This window comes from Nannospalax galili, unplaced genomic scaffold, assembly GCF_000622305.1.
Source record: "Nannospalax galili isolate Female #2095 unplaced genomic scaffold, S.galili_v1.0 scaffold820, whole genome shotgun sequence".
NCBI classification, from domain to species: Eukaryota; Metazoa; Chordata; class Mammalia; order Rodentia; family Spalacidae; genus Nannospalax; species Nannospalax galili.
The window spans coordinates 890,465-905,663 of record NW_008346549.1 but is presented as its reverse complement, the minus strand read 5'-3'; the positions used below and the strand labels follow the sequence as shown (position 1 = coordinate 905,663).

Genomic DNA, 15,199 nt, shown 5'->3' with positions numbered 1-15,199 from the left:
TGTATTTTTTTGGTCTTTTTGAAACAGGATCTTCCTGTAGCCCCAGCTGTCCTGGAATGCACTATGTAGACCAGGCTGGCTTGAACTCACAGAGATTCTCCTGCCTCTGCCTCCCAAGTGCTGGGATTAAAGGCATATGCCACCACACCCAGCTGATAGGTGGTTTTAAAAAGACAGTATATGCCAGGCGTGGTGGTGCACACCTTTAGTGCCAGGCAGGTGGATCTCTGTGTGTTCAAGGCTGACCTGGTCTACATAGTGAGTTCCAGGCCACCTGGGGCTATAGGGACCCTGTTTCACAAAAAAAGGTGTGTGTGTGTGTGTGTGTGTGTGTGTGTGTGTGTGTATGTGTATCCACCTGCTCCTCCGCCAGTGTTCTTAGCTCAGTTCATAGGCAGCCACCATCTGCCTGATTCCTCAGTGTACAAACTAAAGAGTCATTTTTCCACCTTTTCCTCTTCATCTAAACCAATAAATAAATAGTATATACATACAATGGGGTATTAATCATAAAAAAACAAATCTAACCAACATGGAACTGAAGGCATTGTTACATGAAATTTGCCAGGCACAGGAAGAAATGCCACAGGCTCTCATTTGTAGGTGGAAGCTATCAGAGTTGATCTAACAGAAGCAGAAAGCAGAAAAGTGGTCACTACAAGTCAGAAAAATTTGGGATGGGAGGACACATGAAGGTTATAGAACAGATACCAAACCACATCAGGTAATAGAAGTTCTACTATTCTACAGCACAGTATGGCACTTAGTTGATAACACTGGTTTACATATTTTACAAAGAACTAGAAGGCAGGCCTTCAAACACAACCCCACACAAAGAAATGATAAACATTTACGGAAACAGAAATGTCAACCACAGGACTGGATTACACATGGTGTTTGTACTTAATTATACTATACTCCATAGTTATGGCATTAAGAAAAAAAAAAAAAAAAAAAGCAGTGGCTTATTTCATGAAGGCTTCTTTCCGCTGTAGCCTAGAGTTAGAGGTCACAGGGAGCAGGGCTACCATTCAGGAATCAGGTTCAAGTAAGGCAGGCCTGGCAAATCTAGTTGTCTAGGTTAGAGCCCAAAAACCAGTTAGAAGCCTTTGTGAGTGTTCTTTGTGGGGGTAGCAGGTTGTAACAGTGCTACAAATTATCTGACAGGGGTTGATCTACAAAGCTGTTCTAGGGGAACAGGCCAGATGAGGTGGCACTAAGTTAGGAGTTACAGCTCATGTGGCACAGGCCTACATTCTGCTAGGACAGAGAGAGCTGCTCTTACTTCAACAGGACATCATCCAAAATACACGTGCTTCTCTGCCCAGCTAAATTCACTGAAGATGTCACTCTGTCCTGACGGTGCCATGGGGCTCCCTAGCTACGCATGGTACTTCATCACATGAGGCACTGCTGCATCTTTCTGGACCATTCTGGACCTTACATCTGAGGGATGCAAGATAGGGAATGTGAGAAAAGAGTGGATCTTGTGGGGTCTCTGGAACACCACAGGGGTACCCAGACACATTTCCTGGTCTCCTTTTGTCTCAGAGCCCTTTTCTTGTTTTTGAGGGTTTGGAACCCCCAGAGTGAGCTGATTCTGGCTTCCAAGGAGTGAACAGACTCTAAAGGAATAAGGACAAAGGCATAAGGCAAAGGCCTATGGAAGGGAGGCAACTGGTCCCACAGCACCAGAATCAGAGCTACATGAAGAACTGGACTGGGTCAGGGGCTCCTTGAGCCCAGGGAAGCTCTCTTGGGAGGCTGCTGCTCAGGCCAAGAACTTATGGATACAGAGTTAGGCCTGAACCAAGCAGGGGTGGCAAGATTAGCTAAGACAGGCCAGAGAGGAGTACCCATATTGAGTGCCAGAGCTTCTGAGAACCTAGCTAAGTACTGACTCACTGCAAGCAGCTGTGGGGCCACTGGTGACTGGCTTGATTCAGGGAGCAGGGGGCAAGGCAAAGTGGCATGGTACTCAGCAAAATTATTTGGGTCTTGAATAACTTCGAGAGTCTGGGAGAAGAATTCATAATTGTCCGGTAAAAGCAAATCCCCACTGAGGGAGGAGGCTGCCCAGGCCCCGGCTTAGCCTGCAGACATCCAAGGGTCTCACAGACATAGCTGAGGCTATCCTGATAGTGCTCAAAGCAGACAGACATGTAATCAACCAGCTGGGTCAAAAAGCAGTCCAGTAGTCATGGAGAGCCATCAAAAGTGCCTGGGTCTAAGCCAGGCACCCAGTGGAAGTCCATCCTGGGTGGCCAGGGGTCTGGCATGCGTCCAGTTGGAGGGTCTCTTTTTGTAGGTTTACAGCCAGGAGAATCATTAGCTGTGGCATTCTGCTCCACAGTTGTGTGTACACACACAGGGTCCCCACAGCAGGGCTGCTCAATCTAGGGATCCACCAGGAGAGGAGACACTACCCCAGATGAGGCACCATTCATCTGCTGCCAAGGGTGTACACTGGCGTAATTGGCTGCCACCTGGATAGGGTTTCGAAGGTCCTCCCAATGCCACCCATCACAAGGCACATTAGGAGCAGGCAGAAGGGAGGAAGAGCCCACTCAAGGCCAGGTGTGGACAGAGGCAGGCACACCACAGTAGGACAGGGATCAGCTGGACAGGGTGTGGCAGACCCACCATTCCAGGAAAATGCTGAGGACCAGGGGAGCTGAGCCGAGAAGAGTCGAGGGAACTGTCAGATGCAGGTCGTCATCCAAGGAAATCTGTCCAAAAACAAGGTGGGGAAGAGCAGGAACTAGGCCCAACCATCACCACTAGGCTGGCAGGAGGCAGCATGCAGGAAACCCCTTGGACCACCTCTAGAGCTCTGAGTGGAGGGTACAGGAGGCAAATGCTGCATGTGACTTTCAAAGTGTAATAACAGATACTGTCAAACCCAGGAGAAGAAAAGGGGCCAGAACAAAACTGTCAGGTTATTTCAGGACAATGACAGTAGCAACTTTTAGTTAAGTGTACCATTTATGCCAAATACTGACTACTCACCACCCAGAAACTGGGTACCATTATTGTTGCCAAAGAAGAGTGGCAAAGTGATTTGTGTGCTGCCACAATGCAATTAGTCTGGTGACAGAGAAGGAGGAACCTGGCTGTAGAGACAAGCTTAACCACAGACTCACTTCACAGGTTATGGATTGCCTTACAGAGGGCTGAGTGGGCTCCTGGCTGCCCCAAGCACTGTAAACAGCTAAGAACACAGAGCATGCCAAAGATTCTTGCACATCCCAGCACCAGGCACACTTGACAGAAGCAGGCACTCAGCTGTGATCTGTTCCTTCCTGTCCCTACCTCCATGATTCCCAGAGTGCCACCTACAGGCAAAGCTGCCCCACCCTAAGCATACCTCCCTACATACCCATCCCAGTCAACAGCCTAGCATCCTAATCTCCCAAAGTGAAATCCTACAATTCCACTGTGGAGTCTGCTCCTGCCAGCCCTAGATGGCTGAACTCACCCCCACTCCAACCAGTGGTCCCCAAGGAAGCCCCACTGCCTCTCAGGACAGGGAGCCCTACTGGATCCCAGTCTCTCTGGAGAGGGAGGCCCACCACTCAAGACCTCCTCTCAACTCTGCTTCATCCCTGTACACATAGCCCAATTCTCTACTAGCTCTCCCCTAGGAACACCACAGCCTGCACACATCTTCATGCCTGGTTTCCTATGTGTTTACCATCTTCCATCAGTCAGTTTCTCCAGAAAGGTACAGTGAGGGTGGTCTTTCTGCCAGCACCTCCTATGTGGCTTTCAACACTCAGCTGCCAGTGCCACTAGCACCTACTTCTACCATCCAAGCATTCTGTAACACCTCAGGTACACCCCTGCCTCACACCTGAAAGCTCAACCCTTGACTTCCCACCTTACTTGTAGTCTTCCACTGAGTTCTCAAAACGCAGGCAATTCAGACCCCAGTGCCCAAGGCTGGGTGTCAGGCTGCCCACAGAGATCATGTCGCAGGCCCACAAGTCAGTGTGCTGCCCAGGCCTCCCACGCCCACTATGAACCTTAGCTGTGACCTGCCCACTCACCTGCAAGCCTGCAAACTCCCCAGGGAGAAGCCACCCCCGCCACCCGCGCTGGAGTCTTTGCTTCAGCCTAGGTCTTCCTACTGAGCCAACTACTTTGAGAATTTTGGCCATGCCACGCCGCCCTTGTCTTGCAGTCTATTGATTTCCCGTGTCTCTCCCCAACCCTGCCTGGCAATGGGGAATTTGGCTCCTGCGTCCAAGTCTGGATAGCGATCTCCTAAAAGAGGGATGGCCGAGGCGTGTGCAAATTTACCTCCGCAGCGTCCGGAACGCGGGTGAGTCCCGGGAGACCCAGGAACAGAAGTTGCCCGAGGCCAAAGTGTGAATCAAGGGCAGATGACTGCACAGCCCGGCCCTCGCCCAGCAACCCCCATGCAGGAAACCCGAGTTCCTAAGCCCGGTGGCAACGAAGCCCACCTACCTCAGAACACCCGAGGCTACCGGCGCCAGGGTCCAAGGGCCTCCTTCCGAATGCCCACAGCCACCTGCAAAGTGGAGGAGATGAGCCTGAGCGAGGTCAGGTGGGGAGCGTGCGCGACTTCCCAAGAAGGCGGGAACAGCACAAAAGTTTCCAGGAGCCCCTCCACCCCCGTCGAGGACCGAGAAACTGAGGTCCAGCCACCCGCCCGGGGTTCCCGCCGCACACTGACCCCGCCGCAGAGGTCCAGACGCCCGGAGCGCTCAGCAGAGAGGAAACCGGGGCCAGAGAGTCTCGCGCAGCCACGCCCCCAGCGTGCGCGCGCGCGCCCGCCCGCCCTCGCTCCCGCTCGGAACACGCCCAACGCAGGCCTTCTCTCTGGGCCGCGCCTGCGCCGTTAGCCGTGGAGAGTCCGGGTTAGCGAAGCAGCGCAGCGCGGGTGCTTATGGGAGTGCGCGTCCGGTACCCTTGCAGAACCAAATGCCCCCGGAGTAGAGCTTCAGGGCGCGCAGGCGCGAGGTGGTTCTGCGCGTCTTCCCTGGGGAGTGATGCAGCGGAGGGGTTGCGGCCTGCGGGAGTAGAGGCAGGGCTGATGCGCGGGTATTGCGGGAACCGGCTGGATGCTGTGGGGCGCTTGACACCTGGAGGCCTGCCGCAGGGCCGGGATAAGACCTTGGGGGGCTGAGGGTGTCGCGAGGATTTGGGTATAGAGTTGAGCTCGTCTCAGGAGTGGCAGGTCCGCAGAGTGCCTCTCATTAGAGTCTGGGGCCTCGGTCCGTCTGTCTCCACCCCAGGAGTGGGAGGCTGGGCAGGCTACAGCAAGTCCGTCCACTTGCATGCCTAGCTGCTGCAGGCAAATACACAAGGCCTGTGGCTTTCCTCGTCGTGTGGGGGGGGCGGGGGGGGTTCTGGGTCTGGGCCTGTGTCTGTGTACGCTGCTGAACCCTGGCGGAGGCTTGGACCCAGAGAGGATAATGAGGGCCAGCTGCCAAGCCCTCCCTCACAGGGCTGTGCCTAGCCGAGCGTACTGCCCAACATGGGGAGCCCACTTAGTACTCAGACACTTAAGAAAGGCCAGGAAGGGGTGAGTCTGTGTGCCCCTCAGTGCTTGTGCAGGGGCCGCCGTGCCAGCTACTCTGCACAGCCCACACCTAGTGTGCTTGGCTGGGCCAAGGACAGCGGGATTTGCTGGACAGTGATCTTTCTGAAGACGAGCACATGCGTAGCACACCAGTTCTCTTTCTGCCCTGCTCTGGTGACTCCTTTCATGAAAGATCTCTGAAATGTTATCTGCGTTTATACCCAAACTAACTCGCTTTGATCCTTGAAACGAGAATCAAAGATCACATTGTACCTTCCCTGGGTCTGTGGGGCTTTCAGTAGCTGGAGCCAAAAATAATAAAAGTGGCATCCAGCCAGGAAACACCTCCTTGAAGTGTGAATGAAACTTGGATTTTTCGGTTGTATCTTTCCTAATTGACCTGATAATTTAAACTTCCTCCCTCAAGGGAAGGGGAGTTTCTGTGAATTCAGTTTACCTCAGTCATCAAGCAACTTGAGCCTACTCAGGGCTAGTCAGCAGAGACTGAGCAGCAGGCTTGTGCAAAAGTCTACCGGACCTATCTACCCCAAGTAGGCCCTTTTTGGTTCCAAATCATTTTTTGGCTTTATTTCAGGGCATTATCTAAAATGTATATAACAAAATGTGTCATATTAACCATTGTTAAGGATACAATGTGGTGGTATTAATAAATACATTCATATGACTGCAACCAGTGCCACTATTCCCAGAATTTTTTCATCACCCTAGAAACTACCCATTGAACAATTATACTTAACGTCTTATGTCCCAGGCCCTGGCATCCATTATTTTTGAGTCTGAATTTTGACTGTGTACCTTATGTACCTGCTACTCACACTATTTGTCCTTTTCTTGCTGTTGTATTTCACTTTTTTACAGATATTCTCTGGTGGGTGTATACCACGTTTGTTTATCCAGGCATCCCTCCATAGCATTGAGTTGTATTCACCATTTGGCCATTGTGAATAATGCTGCTATTAACATAGCTGTGAAAGATCAGCAACCAGGTATGGTGGCCCAAGCCTTTATCCCAGCACTTGGGAGGCAGAGGCAGGTGGATCTCTGGGAGTTCCAGGCCAGCCTGTTCTGTGTAGTGAATTCCAGATCAGCTAGGGCTACATAGTGAACCCCTGCCTCAAAAAAAAAAAAAAAAAACTTCCTGGAGAGATGGCTAGAGCACTAGCTGATTTTGCAGAGGACCTATAGGTTTAGATCCCAACACCCACTGGCTGCTAACAACTATCTGTAACTCTAGCTCCAAGGGACCCAACACCCTCTTCTGGCTTCCATGGGCATTGCATGCACACGGTCCACTTGCCATGCAAGCAAAACTCATACATGTAAAGAAAAATAATCAGGGCCTTTAATCCCAGCACTTGGAAGGCAGAGGCAGGCAAATCTCTTGGGATTGAGGTCAGCCTGGTCTACATAGTTCCAGGCCAGCTGGGGCTACAGGGAGACCCTGTCTCAAAAAAAGAAAAGAAAGTAAAAAAAATCCCCCCAAAATTTTTTAAAAATCTGATTTTAATTCTAGGTATATGCCTAAAAGAGTGGAACTGCTGAGGCTGAAGAGTTAGCTCAGCAGTTAAGAGTATTGCCTGCCCTCACAGAAGACCTGGGTTCAAATCCTAGCACCCACATGGCAGCTAACAACCATCTGTAACTCCAGTTTCAGGGGATCTGACACCCTCTTCTGTCCTCCTCAGGCATTGCATAACATGGGTGCTCTTAGATACATGCAGGCGTAACACTCATACACATAAAATAAAAATGAATTTTAAAAAATTTTAAAAGAGTGGAATTTGCTTTCCAAGCTTGAGCCTAGGTCATGGCAACATGGCTAAAGGCACTAAGAAGGTCAGGGTTGTGGGTAAATACGGGACCTGCTAAGGCACCTCCCTCTGGAAAATGACAAAGAAGATTGAAATCAGCCAGCATGCCAAGTATACTTGCTCCTTCCGTGGCAAGACCAAGAGGAACAGACAGGCTGTTGGCATCTGGCACTATGGTTCCTGCATGAAAACAGTAGCTGGTGGAAAGTGGACCTTCAGCGGCACTTCTGCTGTCAAAGTCAAGTCTGCCATCAAAAGACTGAAGGAATTGAAAGTCCAGTAGAAGCGCTGCCAAGTTTGGGACATCCCTAGCCCACAATAAATGGGTTAATATATGTAACACTAAAAAAATTTTTTTAAGTGGAATTAAATTATAAAATAATTCTGTTTTGTTTTTCAGTTTTTTGGTCTTTTTGAGACAGGTCTCTCTGTAGACCCCAGCTGTCCTGGAACTTACTATGTAGACCAGGCTGGCCTCGAACTCACAGAGATCTGCCTGCCTCTGCCTCCTGAGGGGTGGGATTAAAGGTATGCATCACCACATCTGGCACTATATATTTTTAAAAAATATTTTTAGTTTATCTGTATGAGTGTTTTGCCTGTGTGTATGTAAGTGTGCCATGTTCATGTAGTGCCCTGGAGGCCAGAAGAGGGTGTTAGATCCCCTGAAACTGGAATTCTAGGCAGTTGTTAGCTGCCACATAGGTGCTGGAAACTGAGCCTGAGTGAGTCCTCTGCAGGATCAGCCAGTGCTCTTCACTGGTGAGCCATCGCTCCAGCCCCGTGTTTTATTTTTTTTTCCATAATGGTGGCATCATTTTACATTGCCATCATTAGTGCTCAGGGATTCCATTTCCTCCACAACCTTTCCATTTAGATATTTCCAGGTTTCTAAGTAATAGTTATTTTTTTAATTTTTATTTATTATTTTTATTTTATGTGTATGCGTGTATTGCCTGCATGTAGATAAGTACACCCATGTCGCAGTGCCCTTGGAGGTCAGAAGAGGCTGCTGGATCCCCTGGGACTGCAGTTATGGACAGTTGTTAGCTGCCATGTGGGTGCTGGGAGTTGAACCTGGGTCTTCTGTAAAAACAACCAGTTCTTAACCGCTGAGCCATCTCTCCAGCCCCAGTAATAGTTATTTTATTGGATGTGATATGGTATTCATTATAGTTTTGATTTGCATTTCCCTAATGACTAGAGGGATTCTCTAGATCAGGTTGGCCTGTGGTGTATCTGGGGGATTATCTTGATTACCTTAATTGAGGTGGGATGATCTGCCCACTCTGAGTGGCCCAACTTCATAGGCAGTGGGTTATGAATTTTTTGAGTAGAGAAAGCAAGCTGAACACAAGCATGCACACATTAATTCATGCACTCTGCTCTTGACTGTGGATCTGACAACCAACTGCTTCAGGTTCCAGCTGCCTTGACCTCCCTGCAATGACGAACTGTAACCTGGACTTGTGAGCCAAGCAAAACTTTCTCCCCTAAGTTGCCGCTGTTGGGGTATTTTATCACAGCAGCAAAAATGAAACTAAGACAGCTGTAGTTCTCCACTCCCAGGTGTCTTTCATTCTGCTGATAATGTCCTTTGACACAGTTTTTAACTCTCATGAAATTCACTTAGTCTAATTGTTACTGCCTGTGCAGTATGCTACCTCCAAGAACTCATTGCTAAGCCAATGTTCTAAAGCATTTGTCTTGTGCATTTCTTCTGAGAGTTTTATGGCTTTAACATTAAATTTAGGTCTTTGATCCATTTTGAATTATTTTCTGTGTGTGGTATTAGATGAGGATCTGGCTTCATTCTTTAGTATCTGGATATTCAGTTTCTCAGCATTATCCATTAAAGAGACTGTCCTCCCTCCCTGCCTCCTTCCCTCCTACTCTCCTCTTTCTTGCTGAGACAGGGTCTCACACTGTACCCTAGACTTACTTCAAACTTGAAATCCTGCCTCAGCTTCCCTCCCAAGTGCTGAATTACAGGTATGTACCACCATGCCCAGCTGAGGATGGGTTTTTCTGTTTCTTCAAAAATACCATTGAGATCTTAAGAGGAATTGGTAAATCTTTAGATCACTTAGGGTGTATTGATGTTGGGTAGAGGTTATAGCCCAGTGGTAGAGCATGTGCCTCATATGAATGAGGCCCTGGTTTAATCCCCAGTAGCACAAAAGTATTAAGTTTTGCAGATCTACAAGCATAGTATGTCTTTTCCTTTTTTTTTTCCTTTTAGGTCTCCTTTAATCTTTTTCAAAACTTAGGAAGCTGAGGCAAAAGGATCAGCTTGGTCTTTATAGAAGTTCAAAGCCAGCCTGGGCTTTATAGAAGACTATATCTCAAAAAAATATTTATTACATACAGTTATTTGTATGAGTGGGTGTGTGTAAATCTGTGAGTCCTTAATGCCCCCTTGGGAAGTGTCTAGACAGGAAATGCGCATTGTTGAATGTGAGTGGTTAATCTGGGAAGCCAGAGGCAGTGGTCACAAGAAGACATGGAAGGACTTTGGATCTGAAGTTTATGGGTGACGCCAGCCATGTGGACCCTGAGGACCAGGTGACAGCAAGAAGTAGAAACACCCAGTATAGGAGGAGTGACTCCAGCTTCCCAAGGATCATCAGGTCCACAAGCTGTTTGTGCTTCTTGCACAGAAGTTGAATGATAGCCCTTCCCCAGTGCCAGCTGGTGGCTATCAGCCTAGGACCAGGACTGACAGGATCTCCCAATTCAGCCAGCCCCTTTGCCACCCTTCCTGAAAGCTCAATATAAATGTGGAGCTCTGCCCTTTTTTGTCTTTCTGCTGGTGGAGCTGTGTCCTATGTGACTAGTGTGGATACACCAGAGATACTTCCAACCAGTCAGGGCGCCAGCCCCCTGAGCTCCATGCCCCAGAGGCTCCCTGTGTTCAGCCCTCAGAAACCACTGGGTTTCTTCCACTTTGGAAGTGGGTTTTCTTCCACTTTATTTTATTTTGTATGTATGTATGTATGTATGTATGTATGTATGTATGTATGTGCATGTATGTGTGCATGCATTAAGCCAGAGGTCAACACTCAAACGTTACAATTATTATTATATGTGTGTATGTGCATGATGCAGGGATACACACATAGAGGTCAGAAAACAACTCTGTGGAATTGATTCTCTCCACCATTACATGGGTTCCAGGGGTCTAGCTCAGGCTGCCAGGCTTGTGTGACATGCTGGCCTTCCACATTATCTTTTTTAATTAGAACATTTTATTTATTTTGTGTGCATGAGTGTATGTGTGAAGGTCAGAGGACAATTTGTGGAAATTGGTTCTCTTTTTGTATGTGGATCATGGGGATCAAACTGATTGTCAGGTTTGGCAGCAGGCACCTTTACCTGCTGAGCCATCTTACCAGGCCCTACCTTAATTTTTTGACACAGGGTCAGACAATTTGACTAGACTGGCTGACCAGCAAACCCCAGGGATCATTTTGCTTCTGGGACTATAAGTACACCTACCTTATATACCTAGCCTTTTTTGCCAGCTGAGCCATCTCTCCAGCCCCCCATTTTATTTTCAATTTGTGGTTCGATATAATGGCATGTACAGATCCTTGTATTGGTTACTTTTGCATAGCTATGACAAAATACCTGAGAAAATAACATTTTTTTTAGAAGTACCATTTCATTACAGCTTTAACGTACTCAATAACAATGTCCAGAGCAAAGATATATCTCTTTCAAAAGTGGCTATAAAATTTTTAAGTTCACATTTGAATTAATACAGTTATACACTATTGAACTTAGTATAAACCCTGTAAAACATAAAATTGAATGAGTTTTTAACCTTTAAAAAAGCTCTCCATTTTAAAATATACTTTTAAGATTTCTTACAGAAAGATTCATTGTTTTTGCTAATAACACTTAGATGTTGGCACATGCGTCTGTAATCTGTATGTATCTGATTATTACTAGTCATGGTCGGTTGCACTCGGATCCTTGGCAAAGCCATCAGGTAGAGAGAAAACAACTTTTTAAGTCACACTTATCTATTATGCTTGGAGGCAGAGGGTACCAAGGCATGCATATGGAAATCAGAAGACAACTTGTGGGAGTTGGTTCTCTCCTACCATGTGGGTCCCAGGGATCAAACTCAGATCATCAGGCTTGATGGCAAGTGCCTTTATGTACTGAGCCATTTCACTGAGAGCAGCTTAAAAGAGGAAATATTCATTTCAGCTCACAGTTTCAGAGGGACTAGTTCACAGTTGTTTGGCTCCATGTCCTTGGGCAAAACATCATGGTAGTAGGAACAAGAGGCACACAGGCGCTTCTTCACCTCATGGTAGACAGGAAGCTGAGAGAGGAAGACAGGAAGGAGACAGGAAGAAGATATGTCCAAGCAGCTGGGGAGATGGCTTAGTTGATAAAGTGCCTGCCAGACAAGCATGAGGACCTCAGTTTAGATCCATAGCACCTGTGCAAATGCTGGGCATAGTGGCACACATCTGTTACCTTAGTCCTAACCAGGCAGAGACAGGCCATCCTCAACTACATAGTGAGTATAAGGCCAGCCTTGGCTACATAAAACCCTGTTTCAAAAATAAGTAAATTTGGGGCTGAAGACATGGCTCAGCAGTTAAACGTACCAGTTGCTCTTGTAGAGGACCTGAGTTCAGGTCCCAGCCCCCACATGGTGGCTAATAACCTTCATAACTACAGTTCCAGTAGATCCAGTGCCCTCTCTGGCCTCCATGGACATTGTATGACATGGGTGCAGTTACATACATGCAGACAAAACACTGATACACAAAAAGTAAAAAATAACTTTAAAAAAATTAAAAACCAAAAATAAATTTATTTCAATCATTCTAGTAGGAATGTACTATCCACTTTTGGTTTTGATTTGCATTTCTTGATAATTAATGATGCTTGTGTTTTTCTATGGTTGTCTTCTTTTATTAATTCCCAAGAGTTGTATATATTCTGTATTTTAAAATCTTCACCAGGCCAGGTGTGGTGGCACACACCTTTAATCCTAGCACTTGGGAGGCAGAGGCAGGCAGATCTCTGTGAGACTGAGGCCAGTCTAATTTACAGAATGAGTTCCAGGCTAGCTGGGGCTAGAAAGAGATCCTATCTCAACCAATCAACCAATCAATCAATCAATCAATCAATTAATAAAACAGAAACCCAAAATCTTCAGCAGGACTGGATATGGTGGTAAAAACATAATCCCAGCACTCAAGAGGCTAGGGCAGGAGGATCTTGAGTTCAAGGCTAACATGGGCTGTAATAATAAAGACCTGTTTCAAGAACAGTTGTCAGACAGATGCACTATAAACACGTTTTCTGGCTGGGCATGGTTATGCATACCTTCAATCCCAGCACTCAGGAGGCAGAGACTGGCAGATCTCTATGAGTTCAAGGTCATCCTGGTCTACGTAGTGAGCTCCAGCCCAGCCAGGACTACTCAGTGAGGACCTGTCTCTAAAGCAAAAAAAAGCAAAACAAAAAGAAGAGCCAAAAGGAAAAAAAAAGAAACATTTTCCTACTGTCATTTTATTTAGTGTCTGTTTTTAAAATGTATTTATCATAGGAGTGGAAGTAACTGGTCCTGAGCTTCTGGGTGATTCTCCGGTCGCTACTCCCATCTTACCAGGGAGTGCTGCTACCACATCTGACTTTTGTGTGTGTGTGTGTGGGTTCTAGGACTTGAACCCAGGCTGGCTGCTAGTGCTTTCAACCATTGAGCCATCTTCCCAACCTTTAAAAGTGTCTACTGAAGAGTTTTACATTTTGATGGCTTGAGATTCTAGTGCCCTAAGCAACTTTACTACTGAAACCTCAAGATATTGTCATATGTGTAGATCTGGAAGTCCTATTGATTCAGCCTTCACAGGCAAGTCTGTGAGGTACCCAGAATTGATTACTGTCTCCCATATGAGTTACAGGTTGAAGTTCTTTTTTTTTTTTTCCACGTGGACATCCGTTGTGCTAGCACCATCTGTTTAAAACATGACCCTCTTCTCTGTTGGATTATCTTGGCATGCTTTTGTTAAAATCCAATTATGCAGGGCTGGAGATGTGGCTCAGTAGTAGAAAACTTGTGTAACATGTGTAAGGCTGAGTTCAATCCCCACCACCACACACCAAAAAAAGCCCATTGCTTTTATGTGGATTTACTTTAGAACCTGCTATTTTTATTACTGTATATTAATTATACAAAGTAGGTTTCATTATGATGGTCTGGCCCTATTACCGGTTCTTATCTCCTCTCTTCTCTTTCCCTTCCATGTCCTTAAGTCTCTCTTTTACTTTCCTGTCTTCTTGGCCTCCATAAATTCCACATATGAGGAAAAAACATATGATACTTTTTTTTGTGAGACTGCTAACTGATGGGTGATCATTTCTGCTCCATTGATCTCTGTCAGTGGCCTGGAAACATACTGTATTACTATAACCTTTTAGTACCATTTGAAATTAGATTGCCGGGAGTGCTAGCACGTGCCTTTAATCCCAGCACTCGGGAGGCAGAGGCAGGCAGATCTCTGTGAATTCAAGGCCAGCCTGGTCTACATAGTGCCAGGACAGCTGGGGCTATAGGGAGACCCTGTCTCAAAAAAAGACCAAAAAAAGAAAAAAAAGAAATTAGATTGTGTGAGTCCTCTGACTCTTGTTTCAAAGCTGTTTAGGGTATTCTAGTTCTTTTATATTTCCATGTGTTTTAGAATCAAGATGCAAATTTCTTTACTATTTTTATTATTACTGGTTTACTTGAGACAGATTCTCAAGTAGCCCAGGCAGGCCTAGAACTTGACATGTAGCTAGGGATGACTTTGAACTCCTGATCCTTCTGCTTCCTCCTGGGATTACAGGTGTGTATCATCACACCTGGCTCAAGCTGTCAACATCTACCAAAAATATCAGCTTGTCAGCCTCTTAGGTAAGTTTCATTGGGATTGTGCTGAATCTAAGATAAAATTGCAAGCAAGAAACAGCTCATCAACATCTATCTACTCTTTCCACCCACACATAGATTATATCTCCACATTTATTTAGGTCTTTATTACTTAAATTTTTGTTGATTTTTATGTGTATGAGTGTTTTACCTGAATGTAAGTGCATCGCATATATACAATCCCTGTGGAGGCCGGAAGAGGGTGTCAGATCCCCTGGAACTAGAATTAACAAATGATAGCCACCATGTGGATGCTGGGAACTGAACCAGGGCCCTTTGCAAAAGCAGCCAGGGCTCTTAACCACTGAGCCCTCTCTCCAGCCTCATAGGTCTTTATTACTTTTTTTTTTTTTTCTCTTTTTGAGACAGGGTCTCCCTGTAACCCCAGCTGTCCTGGAACTCACTATGTAGACCAGGCTGGCCTTGAACTCACAGAGATCCGCCTGCCTCTGCCTCCCCAGTGCTGGGATTAAAGGTGTTCACCACCACGCCCGGTGGGTCTTTATTACTCTTAGGAATTTTTATAGTTTACACAGGTTTAGGTGTATGTTGTTAAATTTATAAACTATATTTTCCCCATTCTTCTAGTTCTTTGCTACTATATAAAAACAGAATTGACATTTTCTCTTGAGTTCTTTCTAAATTATTCACTTAGTTTTTATAAGTTCCTAGGGATGGAGATGTAGCTCAGTAATAAACTGGCTGCTTAGCACCAAATCTAGAGCAAGTGAAAGGGAGAGGGAGGTTGTAGAGAGAGGAGGGAGGTATAAAGATGATTAAGATTGTTCAATTAAAATATAAATAAAAACAAAAACAAAAATTGAGATTTTACGTATGAAATACACAAAAATTCAAATATTCAATAAAATCTTTTTAAAA

The 15,199-nt window shown here is 46.2% G+C and overlaps 2 protein-coding genes and 1 pseudogene across 4 annotated transcripts in view; 1 reads left to right on the top strand and 2 right to left on the bottom strand.

The window, feature by feature from the left end:
* Gnb1l (G protein subunit beta 1 like) overlaps nucleotides 1-4,770 on the bottom strand; it is a 70,754-nt gene extending 65,984 nt beyond the window's left edge. The window contains exons 1-3 of one of the 3 annotated variants that reach the window (XM_029568280.1): nucleotides 4,700-4,766; nucleotides 4,471-4,534; nucleotides 2,644-2,729 (exon numbers count right to left, since the gene is read on the bottom strand). The gene's annotated coding sequence lies outside the window, so the exon portion shown is untranslated. Of the gene's footprint in view, nucleotides 1-2,643; nucleotides 2,730-4,470; nucleotides 4,535-4,699 lie in introns of all 3 variants that reach the window. The other 2 variants (XM_029568279.1, XM_029568282.1) reach the window with 2 other exon arrangements.
* Nucleotides 504-3,971, bottom strand: Rtl10 (retrotransposon Gag like 10). The gene is given in 5 exon segments (XM_017800575.2): nucleotides 504-1,764; nucleotides 1,767-2,096; nucleotides 2,099-2,566; nucleotides 3,010-3,068; nucleotides 3,886-3,971. Coding segments are annotated over 5 exon segments (1,326 nt in total). The 3' UTR covers nucleotides 504-1,381.
* A 2,515-nt stretch (nucleotides 4,771-7,285) lies between the features above and the next one.
* LOC108491316 lies at nucleotides 7,286-7,717 on the top strand (annotated as a pseudogene).
* The last annotated feature ends 7,482 nt before the right edge of the window (nucleotides 7,718-15,199 follow it).